This window comes from Coptis chinensis, chromosome 9, assembly GCF_015680905.1.
Source record: "Coptis chinensis isolate HL-2020 chromosome 9, ASM1568090v1, whole genome shotgun sequence".
NCBI lineage: Eukaryota > Viridiplantae > Streptophyta > Magnoliopsida > Ranunculales > Ranunculaceae > Coptis > Coptis chinensis.
Genome location: NC_141464.1, coordinates 24,224,509 through 24,241,385, shown reverse-complemented (window position 1 = coordinate 24,241,385; position 16,877 = coordinate 24,224,509). Strand labels below are relative to the sequence as shown.

The 16,877-nt window shown below is 41.0% G+C and overlaps 1 protein-coding gene across 1 annotated transcript; it reads left to right on the top strand.

Moving 5' to 3' along the window:
• Nucleotides 1-4,476: 4,476 nt before the first annotated feature.
• Nucleotides 4,477-4,788, top strand: LOC147475282 (uncharacterized). The gene has a single exon (XM_086585360.1). The coding sequence runs from the start codon at nt 4,477-4,479 to the stop codon at nt 4,786-4,788; it is 312 nt and encodes a 103-aa protein (XP_086441486.1).
• Nucleotides 4,789-16,877: the final 12,089 nt, after the last annotated feature.

Below are 16,877 nucleotides of genomic sequence, written 5' to 3'. Positions count from 1 at the left end.
TTGGCAAATCTTCCTATTAGTACAAAACCGCCTCCAGCTGTACCTATGCATTGTGACTGTCAGGCCACAATAGCAAAGGCAAAGAGCAAATTGTATAATGGGAAAAGCAGGCATATCCGTCTGAGACTACAGTCTATAAAGCAGCTGCTGGAATCTGGAGTTGTGGCTCTAGATTATGTGAGATCAGAGTTAAATTTGGCCGATCCTCTTACAAAACCGCTTAACAGGAGACAAGTGGTTGAAACGTCGAGGGGGATGGGACTTTTGCCTTAGATAGAGGGCGACACTGACGACAATCCCACTTATGTGATTGGAGATCCCATGAAGTAGGTTCAAAGGGAAAAACAAGTCACCTCGTCGCTCTGGTATGCTATTGTCTTTCTTTGAGACGTCCCACCCTATGACTAGATAGCATTTTTTGTATACTTTGTATAACTTGAATTGCAATGAGAAAAGGATGAGTTATTTTACTCTTATTGGAATCCATAGTCCATTTTTTTATGAGATAGTGTATTTTAACTGCAATGTACACTTGATGGATACCTACGTGAATGTAGAACTGGGTCGGTTCTTATAAGTATTCAGGCAAGTACTCTAGAGCATTCATGGAACACATGCAGCGCAAGGCCCAAAAAGCGCAACACCGCAGAACAGGCATATAATGAAAGAGCAATGTGGGTGCATGTGATCTATTTTACTACAAGGGAATGTTGGTTCAAAGATTTTTTAATCCACCACTTTCATGTATTATAAGACATGTTACTCTATGACTGGTTCAAGCCCGCAAAGCACCAGTATCTTATGCATTGTTTTTTCGATTCTCTCTGGCATTTCGTTAACTCATTTCTTTTGTAATATCCTATTCCAAAATAGTGGGAGACTATTAATATTTTGAAATAGTGGGGGATTGTTGGAATCTCTAAGTGTATTTCAAAATACTTGTGAGTGTGTGCAAAGTGGAGGAGATGAACTATGTGTGTTCTCTCCACTTTAGTGCATTGTGTTTAGTCCCACATTGGTTAACCACCACTAGCAAGTGAGGTATATGAGAAATTCCTCTACCATAAGGGCATGCCCTTAGGGTACAAATGCTTTTGTGTTAGGAGGGAGGACTCACCCATACCACACGCGCACACGAGCCCGCCCGCACCGAGTCGCGTCGGGTCGGGCTTGGGCTTACTGTCTTGTGGCTAACTAAAAGCCTAAACTTGTTTTGCTTTTGCAGCAAGTTTTGGTGGGTGTCCTATTTCAAGTTGGTTTCTGCTACCTTATCAGTTTGTGAAACCGTTTTTGAGGAGTCCTTCTCCCATCTGGTAACCGACTGCCTTCCTCTATATAAACACTACGGCGCGTCTATATAGAGAGGCATCCAATCCGCACTGCAGAAACTTCGTGTATACGGACCTTCATCCCACCCCACAGAGAAACAGAACCTCATCCCTATTCTTCTTCTCTTCTTCCTGTCAGCCGCCAGAGAGAGTTATATTGTTGTTCTAGAAGGTAGTCTGTTCTAGTGCAAAGTCAGGCTGCTGTTAACCATTGAATCCTGTGAGGAAGACGCCACTGTTGCGTTTGTGCACCATTGGAAGGGGAGAAATCTTTCCTTAAGGACAGCCTAATCCGCGCCTTGGTTATTACCTTTTATTCTGGCCTTGTCTCTTTTATTGTTTTCTTTATCCGCATACAACATGACATGTGGGTAGAATCAGACTACCAGGCTGCTGTGCAAGGGGTTATGAAGAATAGGTGGAAGAACTGTACCAGAAATGTCGAAAAACTCTTGGTGTCACATACACTACGAGAATCAAATTTTGCAGCAGATGTAGTAGCAAAGTATGGCTCAGGTTTAACCAACGACATTTTGGTCAGGTATGATGGAAAACCTCCATTTATATATACATTTATATTTATATATATAAATGGGAGGGACGCCGGTTCTGTGTTATTTAGATTTGAAACCTGATTATCTATAAGATAACAAGCACACTGTAACATATTATCTTATTATCAGTATATAGTCACAGGCTCACGTACAGCTTACCTAGCCAAAAAGGAAAAGAAAGGAAAAAAGAAAAACTTCAAAATTGCAACACTGAAACCGTCTGGTGAGAACGGCCATGTTTATTACAATCACCACAGAGGTACGTGTATTGACTGTGGTACCTTAATGCTACATCCTAAGTTTTATGATGAGGAGACCAAAGAATGAAGCTGAACACTGGTTGGATGTTAGTTCTAGTCCTACCAGATGATATTTTAAGCTTTCAGTTAATGATACGTTTTGTCAACAGTTCTGAGAGTTTGTGATATAAAATATACTCAGTTTTTTGGAGGTATTTACGTCCCTCCCATTTAACATGAAGAAAGATTAGAGTGGTTGTTCCAAGAGAGAACACGTGTTTAGACATGGGTTGGGCTGTTATATACATTATTCTCGCATTCCTATTCTACGGATCCACGATTGGGGCTAGGACCAACCTCTACACAACTAACAATCAGCTTGTTGTGTGGCCAGCCACAATAGCTAATGATGGTATGTGTAGTGGCATAATGTAGAAAAGATGACTGGGTCAGCGGTGCACGGGATAGGATGCAAAATACTGAAGAAAAAGGGAGAGCACGGGATCGTAACCGTGGAACCTTAAACCGCAGATGTGGCACTGGTACGGACGGAAGGCGGACCGTAAGATGGAAGGACAGATGGACAACTCAAAAAGGAAGGGGGCGATATAAAAGGAACAGTGTGAGAAGAGAAAAAGAGGAAGAGAAGAAAAAGAAAGAAGGAGAGGGAGAGGGAGAGAGGCTGAGTTGTTTTATGCTCATACATTTGGCGCCGTCTGTGGGGAAGACAAAAACAAGAGAGGAATGACACCGAAGAGGAGAGTAGGTAGACCTAAAAAGGTGGCGGTGGAGAACGCAACGCCGGATCTAGGGCCGGATGGTGTGATCGACGGAGAAGGAGACCAAAGAGAGGAACGGGAAACAGAAGAAATGAGGCTGATGAGAGAGGAGATCGCGAGGCTGAGGGAAGAGAATAAAGAACTGAGAAGGGAGAGAGAAAGGGCGGAGGATGAGACTGAGGAAGAAGGGAATGAGGGATCTGAAGGGGAGAGAGCTGAGGAAGAGATGGTGGGACCAGATCTGGTGGAAAATCCGGTAGCAGGGTTGACTATGGAGCAAGTCCAGGAAATGATAGACAACGATAGGGAAGCGAACCGACAACAAGAGAAGAGTCAAGGAGGAGCGGCCAGTCAGGTGGTGGCTGGGTTGAACCGCAACCCGTTGGCAGATAAAATATGGGCATCAGAGGTTCCGAAGCAGTTCGCTCAACCTAGATTCGAAAGGTATGATGGTAAGGGAGATCCGGCGGACCACATCCATCATTTTCGGCAACAGATGTCTCTGTGGCAGGAGGCGCGGTATGATAGTCAGGGATGCATGATGTTCCCGGCGAGTCTGAAGGGAGGAGTGTCAGATTGGTATTACATGTTACCAGCGGGGAGCATAACCAATTTCCAGGAGTTGGAGCAAGCATTTATAGATCACTTCATACACCATAAGAGGCGGGTGGTAGATATTGCGGCTTTATTCAATGTGAGACAACGGTCCTCGGAGTCAGTTAGAGAGTTTTTATGTCCATTCAAGGCAGAGACATTGAAAGTTAAAAATCTGGATGAACGGACTGCGGTGATAGCATTTGAGAGAGGGTTGCGCCCGGGAATAGGAGTACATCAATCTGTGGCGAAGAATGAGATCGCGACCTTACATGAACTTTATCTGAGGGTGGAGAAATACATAAGGTATGAGGATATAATGCAGAAGGATTCCAGAAAGTCGGGAAAAGTAGTATTGTCATTGGAAAAGGGAAAGGAGCCTAGGAGGACGGAAACTACTGGGAAGGAAGGCGGGGGATACCGCAGAGACTGCACACGGGTAGCGGGAATGCGGGAGGTTGCCCGAAGAGAGTATCGAGAGAGAAAACCGTACAGAGAGACAGAGCAGACACCGCTGAATAAGCTATTGAGCGAGATCTTACCCTTAATCAAGAATCTACCGAGGTACGAGGGACCGCGGAGTACACCAATAGGGATACCGGAAAAACCGTTCTGCGATTATCATCATATGCGGAATCACGAGACTAATGATTGCTATGCCTTGAAATGGTTGGTTCAGAGGATAGTGGAGAGAGGAGGGATGAGAGAGTTTGTGAGAGGAGAACAGAATGAGGAACGCATGCTGCCGCCGGGAAGAATATTGGGAACTATCAATGTGATTTACAGCGGTGAAGTCCTAAGTCACAATGCTCATAGAGACAAGATAAGACAGATAGCGAGCATCCAACAGATCAGTGGGAGGGTGGATAGACCACGATAGAGTTTAGGAGCGGCATCAGAGAAGGACAGAATAGTGTTCAGCAGCGCAAATCTCCGTGCAGTGGACTCACCGCATGAAGATGCCCTAGTAATTACAGTAGCTATGGGGAACTACATGGTAAAGAGGGTGCTGATTGATTGTGGAAGCGCAGTGGATCTTTTATTCAGAGGGGCGTTGGAAGAGATGGGAGTAGATCCTAAGCAGCTGCGGCCTTCACGGACCAATCTATACAGATTCAATGGAAGTATGACTGAACCCATGGGAGAGCTTTTGTTGCCAGTGACAACGGGGCCGATGACCGTTTTCACGCGATTCATGGTGATAGATTCGGTTTCGCAGTACAATGCGATTTTAGGGAGGCGATGGATCCATGAGATGAAGGTGGTACCATCCACGTACTATCAAGTAATATGATTTCCAACACCTACCGGCATGTATGAGGTCTACGGTGACCAAGTGACAGCCAAGAATAGTCACCGGGGCACCGTGAAGCGATTGATCCGCAGACCAGAGGGAGAAGCTTTTGATCCTAGAAAAAGGCGAGCATAGCAATTACAGTGCGCCTCGGTGGAGGGGGAGGCGGAGACATCAGAGGGACCGAAGACGATTGACGAAATCGAAATGGTAAATATTGGGGAAAGAGAAGAGGAGAAGTTCACGACGATAGGATCTAGCTTGCCAAAAGAATGGAAAGATAAGTTGATACAGTTTTTATCCGAGAATAAAGATGTTTTCGCTTGGACAATAGAGGATGTCACTGGGTTAGATCCGGAGTTTGCGTGTCACCGGTTACACATGAAGGAAAACGCCAAACCCGTGAGGCAGAAGTTGCGCGGCATCAGACCTAAATATGCGGAAGGAATCTGCGAAGAAGTAGCGAGGTTGAAAGGAGCCGGGATAATCCGAGAAGTGGAGTTCACCGACTGGTTGTCTAACATAGTCGCGGTATCGGAAAAAAATGGCAAGGTCCGCATGTGCGTCGATTTCACGGATGTGAATCTTGAATGTTCGAAGGATAGTTACCCGATGCAGCGAGTAGACGAGCTGGTGGATAGGACGGCAGGATTCTAAGTATTTTCCTTTATGGATGCATCAATGGGATACAACCAGGTAGCGATGTATAAGCCGGATCAGGAGAAGACGGCCTTTGTGGTGGAGGGGGGGTACATATTGCTATACAAGGATGCCGTTTAGGTTGAAGAATGCGGGAGCTACCTTCCAGCGGCTAGGGGAGAAAATGTTCGAAGGCAAGATCCGAAAGGGAATGGAGATTTACATAGATGATCGACATGGTAGAGAAGAGTATGTCAGAGGAGGAACATATAGAAGGTTTAAGAGAGACGTTTAGAATATTGAGAAGATACAACTTAAAGCTGAACCCGGAGAAGTGCACATTCGGGGTGACAACGGGAAAATTCCTGGGGTATATCGTTACCCAGCGGAGAATTGAAGCTAATCCCGAGCAGATAAGATCGTTCGTAGAGATGTCATCACCGCGGAATGTTAAGGAAGTACAGTGGCTAGCCGGAAGGGTCGCAGCTTTGAATAGATTCATCTCCAAGTCATCCGAGAAGTGTCGTCCGCTGTATAGATTGCTAAGAAATACACCTGATTTTGTATGGACAACGTAGTGCGAGGAGGCATTTCAGGAGTTGAAAAGATATCTGGGCAAAGCGCCTCTGTTGTCGCGGCCAGAGCAAGGGGAGAAGCTGTATCTGTATATGGGGGCCACGAAGTATGCTATTAGTTCAGTATTAGTCCGCCTGGCGGACAAGGTGGAGAAGCCAGTATATTTTCAGAGCAAGACCTTGTTGGACGCAGAGACCCGATACAGTAAGATCGAGAGGTATGCCTTGGCATTGATTTTCTCAACCTTGAAGCTGGGACCCTACTTTTGAGGCACATGTAGTGGTGGTGGTGACGAATCTGCCCCTAAAGCAAGCTTTGAGGATAGAAAAGTCCGGCCGAATGTTGAAATGGGCGGTGATGTTGAGTTCGTATGAAATACAATATCAGGTAAGGACCGCGGAAAAGGCACAGGCGGTAGTGGAATTTCTGGCAGAGTTTCCCGCGGAGGATCCCACCTGGGGAGAAGAGATGGTCATGAAACCAGAGAGAGAGGTAGAGCTGGACTTGTTAGACCCCTGGAATAAGAGGAACGGATGGAGAGTGTTCGCCGATGGGTCAGCTACGAGCGTATGCAGCGGCATAGGGGTTGTACTGGTTACACCCGATAATGACAAAATAGAGCAAACTATGAAATTGGGATTCATGGCATCCAGTAACGAAGCAGAATATGAGACAGTAATAGCAGGATTGAGAATGGCCGAGGACTTGGGTGTGAGGGAGCTGACAGTATACTTTAATTCGAATTTAGTCGTGTGCCAGGCGAATGGAGGGTTCGCCGCACGATGTCCCCGAATGGCGAGATATTTGGAGGTGTTGCGTAAACGGTCTGCCTATTTCACGAATCTTAGGTTCATTCATTTGGGCCGCGGTGAGAATAGGCATGCCGACGCCTTGGCTTAATTATGTGGCTGCCACAATCCCAGGGTCAGAAGAAAGGACAATTCAGGTAAGAAGGTTGGAAAGACCAAGCATGGAGGATGCAATAGAAATATGTCAGGTCACGGGGGAAGAAGGGAGTTGGATGGATCCTATGACACACTTTTTGGCGGGAAAAGAGGTGGCTGACAAAAAGGAGAGAAAAAGGTGGCAGTAGACTTCTCAGAGATATGTTCTACTCGAGGGGGAGTTGTACCAGAAAAACTTCAATGTACCGCTATTAAAATGCTTGAGCCCACGGCTAGCAGCTGAGGTGTTGGCTGAATTGCACGAAGGAGCGATTGCGGGAGCCATTCTGCAGGGAGAACTATAACTCATCGGTTGCTGACACAAGGGTATTTCTGGCCTCATATGAAGAGGGATGCAGTGGAGTTTGCTAAAAGATGCGACAAGTGTCAGAGATTCGCTCAACTAATATTCGCCCAGGAGGAACCTTTACACAACGTTTTCACTCCATGGCCTTTTGCTATGTGGGCAATGGATATAGTGAGACCGCTGCCCATGGCTAGTGGGAAGCGAAGATTCATGCTCGCAGCCACTGATTATTTCACGAAATGGATCGAGGCCGTACCTTTGCAATAGGTGAAAGAGACACAAGTGATCAAGTTCTTGTGGGAGAACGTCATCTACCGGTTTGGATTACCATATGCCATCATAGCGGACAACGGGACCCAATTCACCGGAGCAAAAGTGGCTGGCTTCTTGCAAGCGTACGGGGTGAAACAAAGTTTCTCGGCCCCTTACAACCCGGAGGGTCACTATACCAAAACAGGATATTCTTAACAGCGCAGAACCGTTACTAAAAATATTTGTAACGGTTTATTTCCGTAACTGTTTGGGCGTTATTAATATGTGAAGTTATTTACTTACGGTTTCTAACCGTTACAAATTCTTTTTAGTAACGGTTATTTAGCGTTACTAAAATTAATTACTAACGGTTTCTAGACTCAATCGCATTAAATATTTTTAACAATAGTAACGGTTTCCTTCAATTTCTAACGGTCTGTACACGTAGCTTAATAAATATATTAGTAACGGTTATAAGAAATTAGTAACGCTTTTTTGTGTAGTATATGTTACTAATTTAATCATTTACTAACGATTTTTACACCCATTTCTAACGTTTTTCCTACTTTATAAGTGTTACTTAATGAAGAGCTTAGTAACGTTTTTTTGCCGTTAAAAAACAATTTCGTATTGAAAAAAAATTAATTTTCTCCTGTCACACGTTTACCACATTCACCAATCACCTGCATAAATGCCCTTTTTTTTTTTGAAAATTCCACAAAAGTTACCAATAAACAGAAAACCTCACAAATACATCCAATCAAGTACATACTCCTTTATATTACTACAAATCACAACCAAAAAGTTATACACATAAAGAACATGCGAATTCGGAAATTTGATACACAAGGAAATAAACATTTTAGATTTGTCAGGGAACTTATCATCTTCTTCTTCGACTATCTAGGCCTCGACACTCCATAAATCTTGAATCCTGAGAATAACATAAATTAAAATACGTAAGACAGGAAAAATGAAATAAACATCCATACCTGAATTCAGTAAATACTAATTTCAAGTATAATTTCAAGTATTACCCAAGTACCTCAAAAACTTTCCAGCCAAATGATTTTTTGCAAGACAAAACCTATATGAGTGCATAATGCCATAATCATACATGTATATTCTATTATCTGACTATAGGCCTTGTTTGTTAAAGGATAAATGAGATATGATAACTAACCTCCATAAAACCTTCCAGCTAAACAACAGCTGCAACATGTTCTTCTCTAAACTGAACATACACATTGCCTACCTATACCAACAAAAGAAGCAAATTTGCATTATTACGTAGGTTCCTGATTGATAAATTTTACATGGGTTCAACAAGATATATAAAATTCTAAGACTATATCTCGGTTCATTCAAAATTTGACATATATCATACCAAACTATTCAAGGCTTTTATCCCTAGTGTATTCAACATTCTAACAAGCCTATAATTAATAAATCATGCATATGAATATATTAGAGTAACTACTTACCTTCCCTTTGTACACCCGTTCCAAGTAAATAAGTTGCTCGACACAAGTGAAGATTGTGCGTATGTCACTTGTTACAGACCATATCCCAGAAAACATAACTTCTCACACAGATGTCTAAATACAATGAAACTTGGTGCATTAGAAAACAGACACATTGAACTATCTTTTCTGCATATGTAGAGGATACCTAAATTTGACTTTAACTATGTCTACATTTAACTCAAAATCAATCCAGTACACTGAAAATTCAGTTGGACCAGTCCACCTTTCGATACCCGTAACTCCCAGCTCAAAAATCCAAATACCATGAAATTAGAGTCGTTAGAAAGTAGATAAAGATCACTAACTTTACTGCCAAGATCATTAAAACACAAATCTAACTCTAACTACAACAAAATCGAAAGCTTGAATCGGCCTACAAGCAGCCTTTCCCCGGTAGGCTAGAATGCCATCTTTGGACATGCGTAACTCTTAACTCGGATATCCAAATACTATGAAACTAGAACCCTTAGAAAATAGATTCAGAGAGCTAACTTTTCATCCTAGGTCACTATATCCCAAAACCCACTCTAACTAAGACAAATTATAGCATAAAGTCAGACTAGCAAGTCTACTTTGAGCAGACTGCAGCACAAGTCTGGTATATTTCCAGTTTAGTAACAGACCTCCTTAATTCAATGTCAAACTTTCGGGAGATAGAGTCTTCAAAAGACTGCAAGCACCATAGGTGTGACTTTGGAACAAGTCTTCAAAAGACTGCTCCGGTATGATACGAGGGGATGTCATCACAAAACTACTCTCTAGAACACCGCGAACTATCCCGAACAACCCTCAAAAACTGGAAATTTTTGGTGCCCGTAGGGGCTGTATGAGTGGCTCCTATGCTATGGTGGGTTGGGCGCAGGGTGCTTCTAGTGAATTTCGAAGTTCCAGCACTTGGGCGAGGGTGCTTCGGGATGAAAACGGAATTCCAGTTTTTTGGGCAGTAAGCCAGTTTGGGCTGAAAAAGCGCAGTCGCTCATGGTAGGATTTCTCTAACAGTGCTTAGGGCGCAGGTGGCACTCCTCTAGGGCGCAAGTGCGCTCGGGGACCTAATAAGCCGAAGTGCGAAGGAAAAATAAGGTAAAGTGGGAGTGAAACGTGATAGATGAATGTGAGATGTAGTTGGGGTGTTGAGTGTAGAATGAATGCAGTTTTAATAGGTTGTAAATTGCCACGACGAATCGGAAAGTTGCCAAAAAGCTTTAAGGCAATTGTCGGAAATAATAAAATTTCCAAAACCGAAAACGGAAACAACTCATATTCTTGATTCTAAAACAACCATAATATCTTTTAGGTTGAATTTAGGATAGAAACTGCCTAACTCATCGAGATTTCATCCTTCCACAATATCTATTCATAGCGATGCCCATATCGGCAATATTCTCAATCCTCACTCCAAAACAAAGTATACAATAGATGATCATATAACAAATTATGCTAGGCTAAATAATACCACCCCCAAACAATTCGGGAAGGTGGGATTAACGATAAAAACAATGCACAATTTGAAAAGAACCACTTAACTTTAAAAAAATGAAATTCAATTACAATTAACTAACGAATTCAAATTTAACTACTGAATTTAACAACTTAATATCCAAACTACTAAAAACAATAAAAACAACATCAAAACAACAAACAACAAGAAATCTAGCTATCAGATGGGGAAGGGATAAGAATAAGAAGTTTAGTGATCAAGAATGGAAAAACCAAACTCCCCACCCCCAAACAAATTTTTGAAAACAGGTTTTTGAAAATTTGTTTTAAAACATGGGTCTTTTAAAGTCGAATTCCCAAGACTTAATGTGGGGTCGTTTTAAGTCAGATTTCCCTAGACTGTGCACACCCCCAAACAAACAAGAAACTGGGGTGGCACAAAATGGATGATGCGTGGTCAACTATACACAAATAGTCGAAAGAGTTGGGGGTCTAGCCATAAAAACATGATACTAACAACACCCCCAAACAGAATGATGTTGTATAATTGGAAGCAAACATGTAAGCGAAGGAATGAAAACTTATGCATCCTATCAAAGAACATATGCAACCCATCATGTTGTAGTTGTTTTAAATAGTTAGAATGACCCAAAAGATGAATTAGCGAAAACTTTAGGTGCGAAGGGAATGAAGTGTGGATCATGATGTCTTTCATAAAGCTCAGATGCGGAAAAATAAGACAAACTAGGTTTCTCACTACACTCGGTCAAAGTTTGGCTCTCAATTACTGGAATGGTGTACTCATGGGAGTGTGTGCTAGGCAAACACTCATCACTATGAGGGTTGAAAAAATTATAGAGGGTCTCTGAGGCAATAGGCTCAAGTGCAAATTCGAGGTTCCTCTGAAATGGTGGGTGAATATATGGTTTAGTGTTGGTAGATGGTTGGATTTTAGGAGGTGGTAACTCAGGTGGTTGGTGGTCAGTTGGTGGTTCATCAGTTGTTGGATCCTCACACGCTCTTAAGAACTCTACATTTAGCTTGGCTGAATCCACAAGGTTGTGGTTCGTGGCTTTATCTTTAAGAAAGTCATCTATTCCTTCCATTGTTATTTCCTCAGTTGCCAAACTAAATTGAGATTCACATTGCGCTAAAGAAGTTACTTCCTCTTTTTCTTGCACATTAACTTGTTCATGCCTTAGATTAATTGTTAATCTCTATGTCCTCACCCTCTTCTTCTAAAACACTATAAGTATCCTCAATGGCATCATTCGAATGTGTCGAGGAATCATCCAGCTGAGTGCGGTTAGCAAACTCAAAAGCCTGGACATGCTCAACAGGAGGGTCCATATTAAGAGAATGTCAATAGTTATCAAATTCTTCCTCCGTCACATCTTTATAAATATCTTCTAATGTGTCATTATTATATTCATATTCAGATGGATCAGTAGGAGGTTCCTCGGAGGCATCTATCAAATTTGAGTGGTCATCCAAAACAAGTCATAAAGAGTCATCTTCAAGAATTTTCTCATCCAGGTGGCGTGTGGAGTTAACATAATGGTTAATGGGAGGGTCATAGGTAGGTAATAGTTCATGAAATTCAGGGTGGGTCTTAACTAGGTCGAATGGTGTGGTTATGGGAATGGGTTGTTCTACTTGTGTGTCAATTTCGGGCAAGGTTGAAAGTTCTGTGGTATGTGAGGTTAGCATCAATTTTGTCCGTTCTAGGTTCTGAAGTATTATTTTGTTTTGGGCCATTATTTTGTCAAATGTTGATAGCGGAGGGGAAACTTGGTGGTGTGGTTCTAGTTGGTATGGTGTTTGATAGTAATAGTTATTGGCGTTTAAGTGACTCTGGTTGATATCGTACTGTGATGGGTTAGGTTAAGGTTGAATGGCTGGTTGATTGTTATTGGTGGAACTCGATCCATGAATAGTTTGGATGCTAGAAAACTCTTGATTGTATGAGTTACTATGAATGTTTGAAAATTGCGGTTCATAATTATTATTATATCCTATAGTAGGCTCAAACTCTTGATATGATGGGCACTGAGAAGCCCAATGGTCAGGACTACCACAACATGAACACGGTGAAGGGTTTTCATAATAATTATATGATTGCTCTTCATATGATGGGCAATGAGAAGCCCAATGGTTAGGACTACCACAACATGAACATGGTGAAGGGTTTGCATAATTATCATATGATTGTTGGTCTACATATTGATATGCCATATTGGTTTTTCAAATATATTATAGGGCAATTAATATGCAACCAAAACTCTAGCTATAAATTTCTAGATAGGCGTGTGGTATTGCGTTTTAAGAAAACAAGCCTGATTATACTAGAATTAAACTCCTCTGACAGAAGAAACGAGGAGTGAAAGGAGTACCTGAATGCCTCCTTGCTTCGCTTACAAATAGCGTCTTGTTTACGCGTGTTTAGTGTATATAACAAGTTAGAACACTGAAAAACTTAAAGAAATGGAAATTTGGACTGACCTGTGAAAAATCACCGGTATTACACAAGAGGCGCTGCGCGCTTCGGGTTTGGTTTAGGTAGAGCGCGTGTCGCTTCAGTCAAAGCGGAGTTCCAGCGCTTGGGTCGCACTCGAAGTTAGCCTTGGTAAGGCGCGGGTCGCGCTCAGCCAAAAAGTGGTTTTTTTAGGCGTTTGGGCGCGGGTGGCGCTCAACTTTTGCTTGCCCAGGGTGCGGGTCGCGCTCAGGTGGAATTTGGAATTCCAATGTTTTGGGCGCCGGTCGCGCTCCGGTTTGGCCTTGTATGGGCGCAGGTCACACTCTCCAAAAAATTTGAAATTTTTACAGTAAATTGCTAAGACGTCTATCAAGTAGCCTGTAAAATATCAGATCAATCGGAGCTATGAAAGTCCTTTTACTGCCCTTCAAAGTTTGTGAAACAGTTTTCGGACACAATACAAACAACGGAATAGTTAACCAATCAAAACAGAGAAAAAAATCACCAAACTTTTACTGGAGACTCCTGACAGATCCTACGTATTTTTGTAAAAAATTTAGAGCAATTGGAATTCTACAAACCCTCCTTATAGGCTGGTGTTTCAGAAATTAAGTGTTTGCAAAACTGCAGAAACACACTGAAAACAATCCACTAGTTAGGAGGTCAAAACAAATCAAAAACTCATCAAAGTTTTACTAAAAACTCCTGACTTAGGATAGATACTCCTGTAAAAAGTTTAGAATTTTTGGAACTGCCTAAGTAACCTTACTCGTCTGTTTTTTCAAGAACTTACGGTTTGAAAACTGAAATACAGCACTATAAAGATTGTATTTGTTCACAAGGTAAACCAACTTGGAAAAATCTGAAAATATTCCAGTAAATCAAAAAGACATTAAATATTATGTCTGAAAAGTTTCAGAATTTTTGAAAATTTAGAAATACCTTTACCGTCGTGTTTTCCTTTGTGAATCCGCAGCCCCTATGCCTAAACCAGTGAACAGTTCCAAAAATTCAAGAAATAAGAATGAAAAATTAAAAGGGTGGGTGGGTAGAGAATGGGGGATTGCCCCTTGGATTCAAGCAATTGAATTCTTGTCTTGAACGAGATTAAGATGGCAGCGGCGCCATTTGATAACCCGGCAGCGGCGCCATTTGATAGTGGTGAGTATTCCCGCCTGTCACGCGGGTGACCCAGGTTCGATCCCCGGCAGCGGCGCCATGATAACCCGTAAAAACTCAATTAGATTACTCTAATATTATTCTACAGTATCAACTATTTATTTCCTACTCTCACTTATATATTCATGCAATATAACGAGTACGGAATCGTTCCACTCTTAACTCTCAAGACTTATACAAATTCAATTGAACAAACACAAAGAACAATGGTGAGAGTAATGATTTGAATAAGAAATTAACTTTACAAATCTAATAGAACAATAAGAACAATGATTCAAAATGAATTTAAATTAATAATCTACTTTGTTCTAAAGTAATTAATTAAACATGAAACTAGATCTAAAACAAGATATGAAAAAACTAATTAATTAACTAATTGAAATTCTAAAACTAAGTTCTAAAACTAATTAATAGAGGCTAACTAATCTAATTTCTAATCTAGGTCTAACTATCTACCATTAACAAAGAGCTAAGCTTTTGTTTTTATATGCTTCAGATCCAAAAATCGTGTATGGGCTTGGAGCCATATTTTGGGCCGGAAAATCGGGCCCAAAACCCAATTCTTTCATTCCAAAAAGGGCTCTTCAGCTGGATTTTCCTTCAACAGACTTTTTATTCACTTTTGCTCCTTTGATTGGGTCAAGGCTTAGACCATTGGAAAGCTCTTTCCGAGCCGGTCGTTTTGACATAAGGTAGGCCCAATTCCGAGGTCTGAGTCCAAAGATATGGTCTTCGGAAGTTCAGCCGACTTGTGCACATCTGTTTCTGCCCGTGTTGACTTTTTAGATTTTGACTGGGCTTTACAAAGGCTTTGTCTCCTTGAATATTGGCCTTTATCACAGAACTTCTTAGCAACCAACCCTTGCTCCTTTATCTCGCCAAAGTGACACATTTCTGCACATAATTGACTTTACTGCCTGAAATACATAAAAACACGTAATCAGCATTAACTCTTATTTATTACTCGCATAATTAGTCTAAAAGTATGATTATTAAGGGGTTAAAACTACAGTTTTAGGATCTTATCATGAGGAAAGCACAGGTACCTACTAAATGAGTCATGTGCATCGTTTAACATAGTGAAGAGTATAGACAACCTTTTCAAACTTACACAGAGCTAAACACAACTAGACCCATCAACAGGGATATTGCAACTGAATTGGCATACCATTCAGGAACCAATCATTTTCTTCCCTTCCCAAAAGAAGAGGAACAATCACCATACTAGAGAAATCAGTTGCGAGATTACCACACTAAATCCAACTGAAAATTTCATAATGCTGAGTCGAAAAACCAAGGAAGCGAAGTGAACAAATACAACCACCAACAAAAATCAGGACATAAACCAATGCAAAGACTGTACCAAACTCAAAGAAATGAAGAACAAGAATAATTTGTTCTCAGAAGAATTTCAACAAACAAATTCCCTACCATATTGAATCACCCAATAGTCAACACCCAATCAAAACAAGCAAATTAATCATCAACTAAAAGGAAAAGTAACAAACAAACCTTTAATTCAGTTTAGCTGCTGCGATGCGAACCAAAACTCAATTAACCAAACCCTTTGAAAAAGACAACCAATTTGTTAAGGTTTACATAGAATTTAACTAGACATAGAAACTAGATACATAGAAGATAAAGAAGAAGCTAGCTTAGGGTTACCTGATTCGTCTCCCTCATTTAAGAAAGCCACATCTGAAATGAAGGAACTCGAACAATATTTTATGCACCCGAAAAATGCACAAATCAGAACCCAAAAGTAAAAATTAAAGAAATTATTGTAATTAAACATTACCCTCTTAAATCTAAACGAAGAATAGAAGAAAACAACATAAAGAGGAAACCCTAGGTTTTCAAGCCCAAACAAAACTATAGGAAGAACTAAGAAGAAGAAAAGGAGGAGGAAGAAGTAGTGAAGTACCACAAAAAGCAACGATAATAGTTATGTTCTCAACTTTATACTGTGGCCCGTAGGTAGGAGACGTGGTGGCTGCCATTGGTGGTGTTTGTGTTGTTATGTTCTCAACTTTATCATGGAACTATATTTCAATCGATCTTTGCCTACGGTTTACAGGGGCGAAAAATAACTTTAAGCCGTGGAAAAGGCTTCCACACGAGAATCCAACAGATAAAATTGTGGGTAGCAGCCACGGCCTAAACAAAAGTAAAAATGAAAGTCACGAAAACAAAATTTGATACATATTTTGTCCGACTAGGAGATCAAAACAAGCTGTGGAAGATGGGTTGAACAACCAAAAAAAATCAGCAACTACATAAAACCCTAGTACAAAAATTGGAAAATGAAAATTGGAGTGACAAAATTGAAAATCTAATTATAAACACCAATTCATTCTCCAATGCATCCTCTAAAACCCCAAGTATGAAAGAAATTAAAAATAGAGAATTAAAAGAAAATGAAGATGTAAACATTAAACCCTAAAACCCATGATTTTCCCAACTCTTAAGCAAATGAAAAAAATAGAAAGACGGTCAGAAAGGAGAAAATACCTTAATCGAAGAGAAGGGGATGATGATTTAAGCTCCCCTCATTCACCGATCGATCCTCTACATATCTAAGTTGATGCCCTCTCTGAAACTGATAAGAGGAAGATGCCGCAAGGGCTTCACTAGATTTTTCCTTTTTATTTTATTTCAGTTTAATTGTTTCCAACAGTAACTAAAGTGTTACAATACCGCGAGCAAATAATTCAATAAATTATTCGATATTTACTCACGGAAAACTATGATTC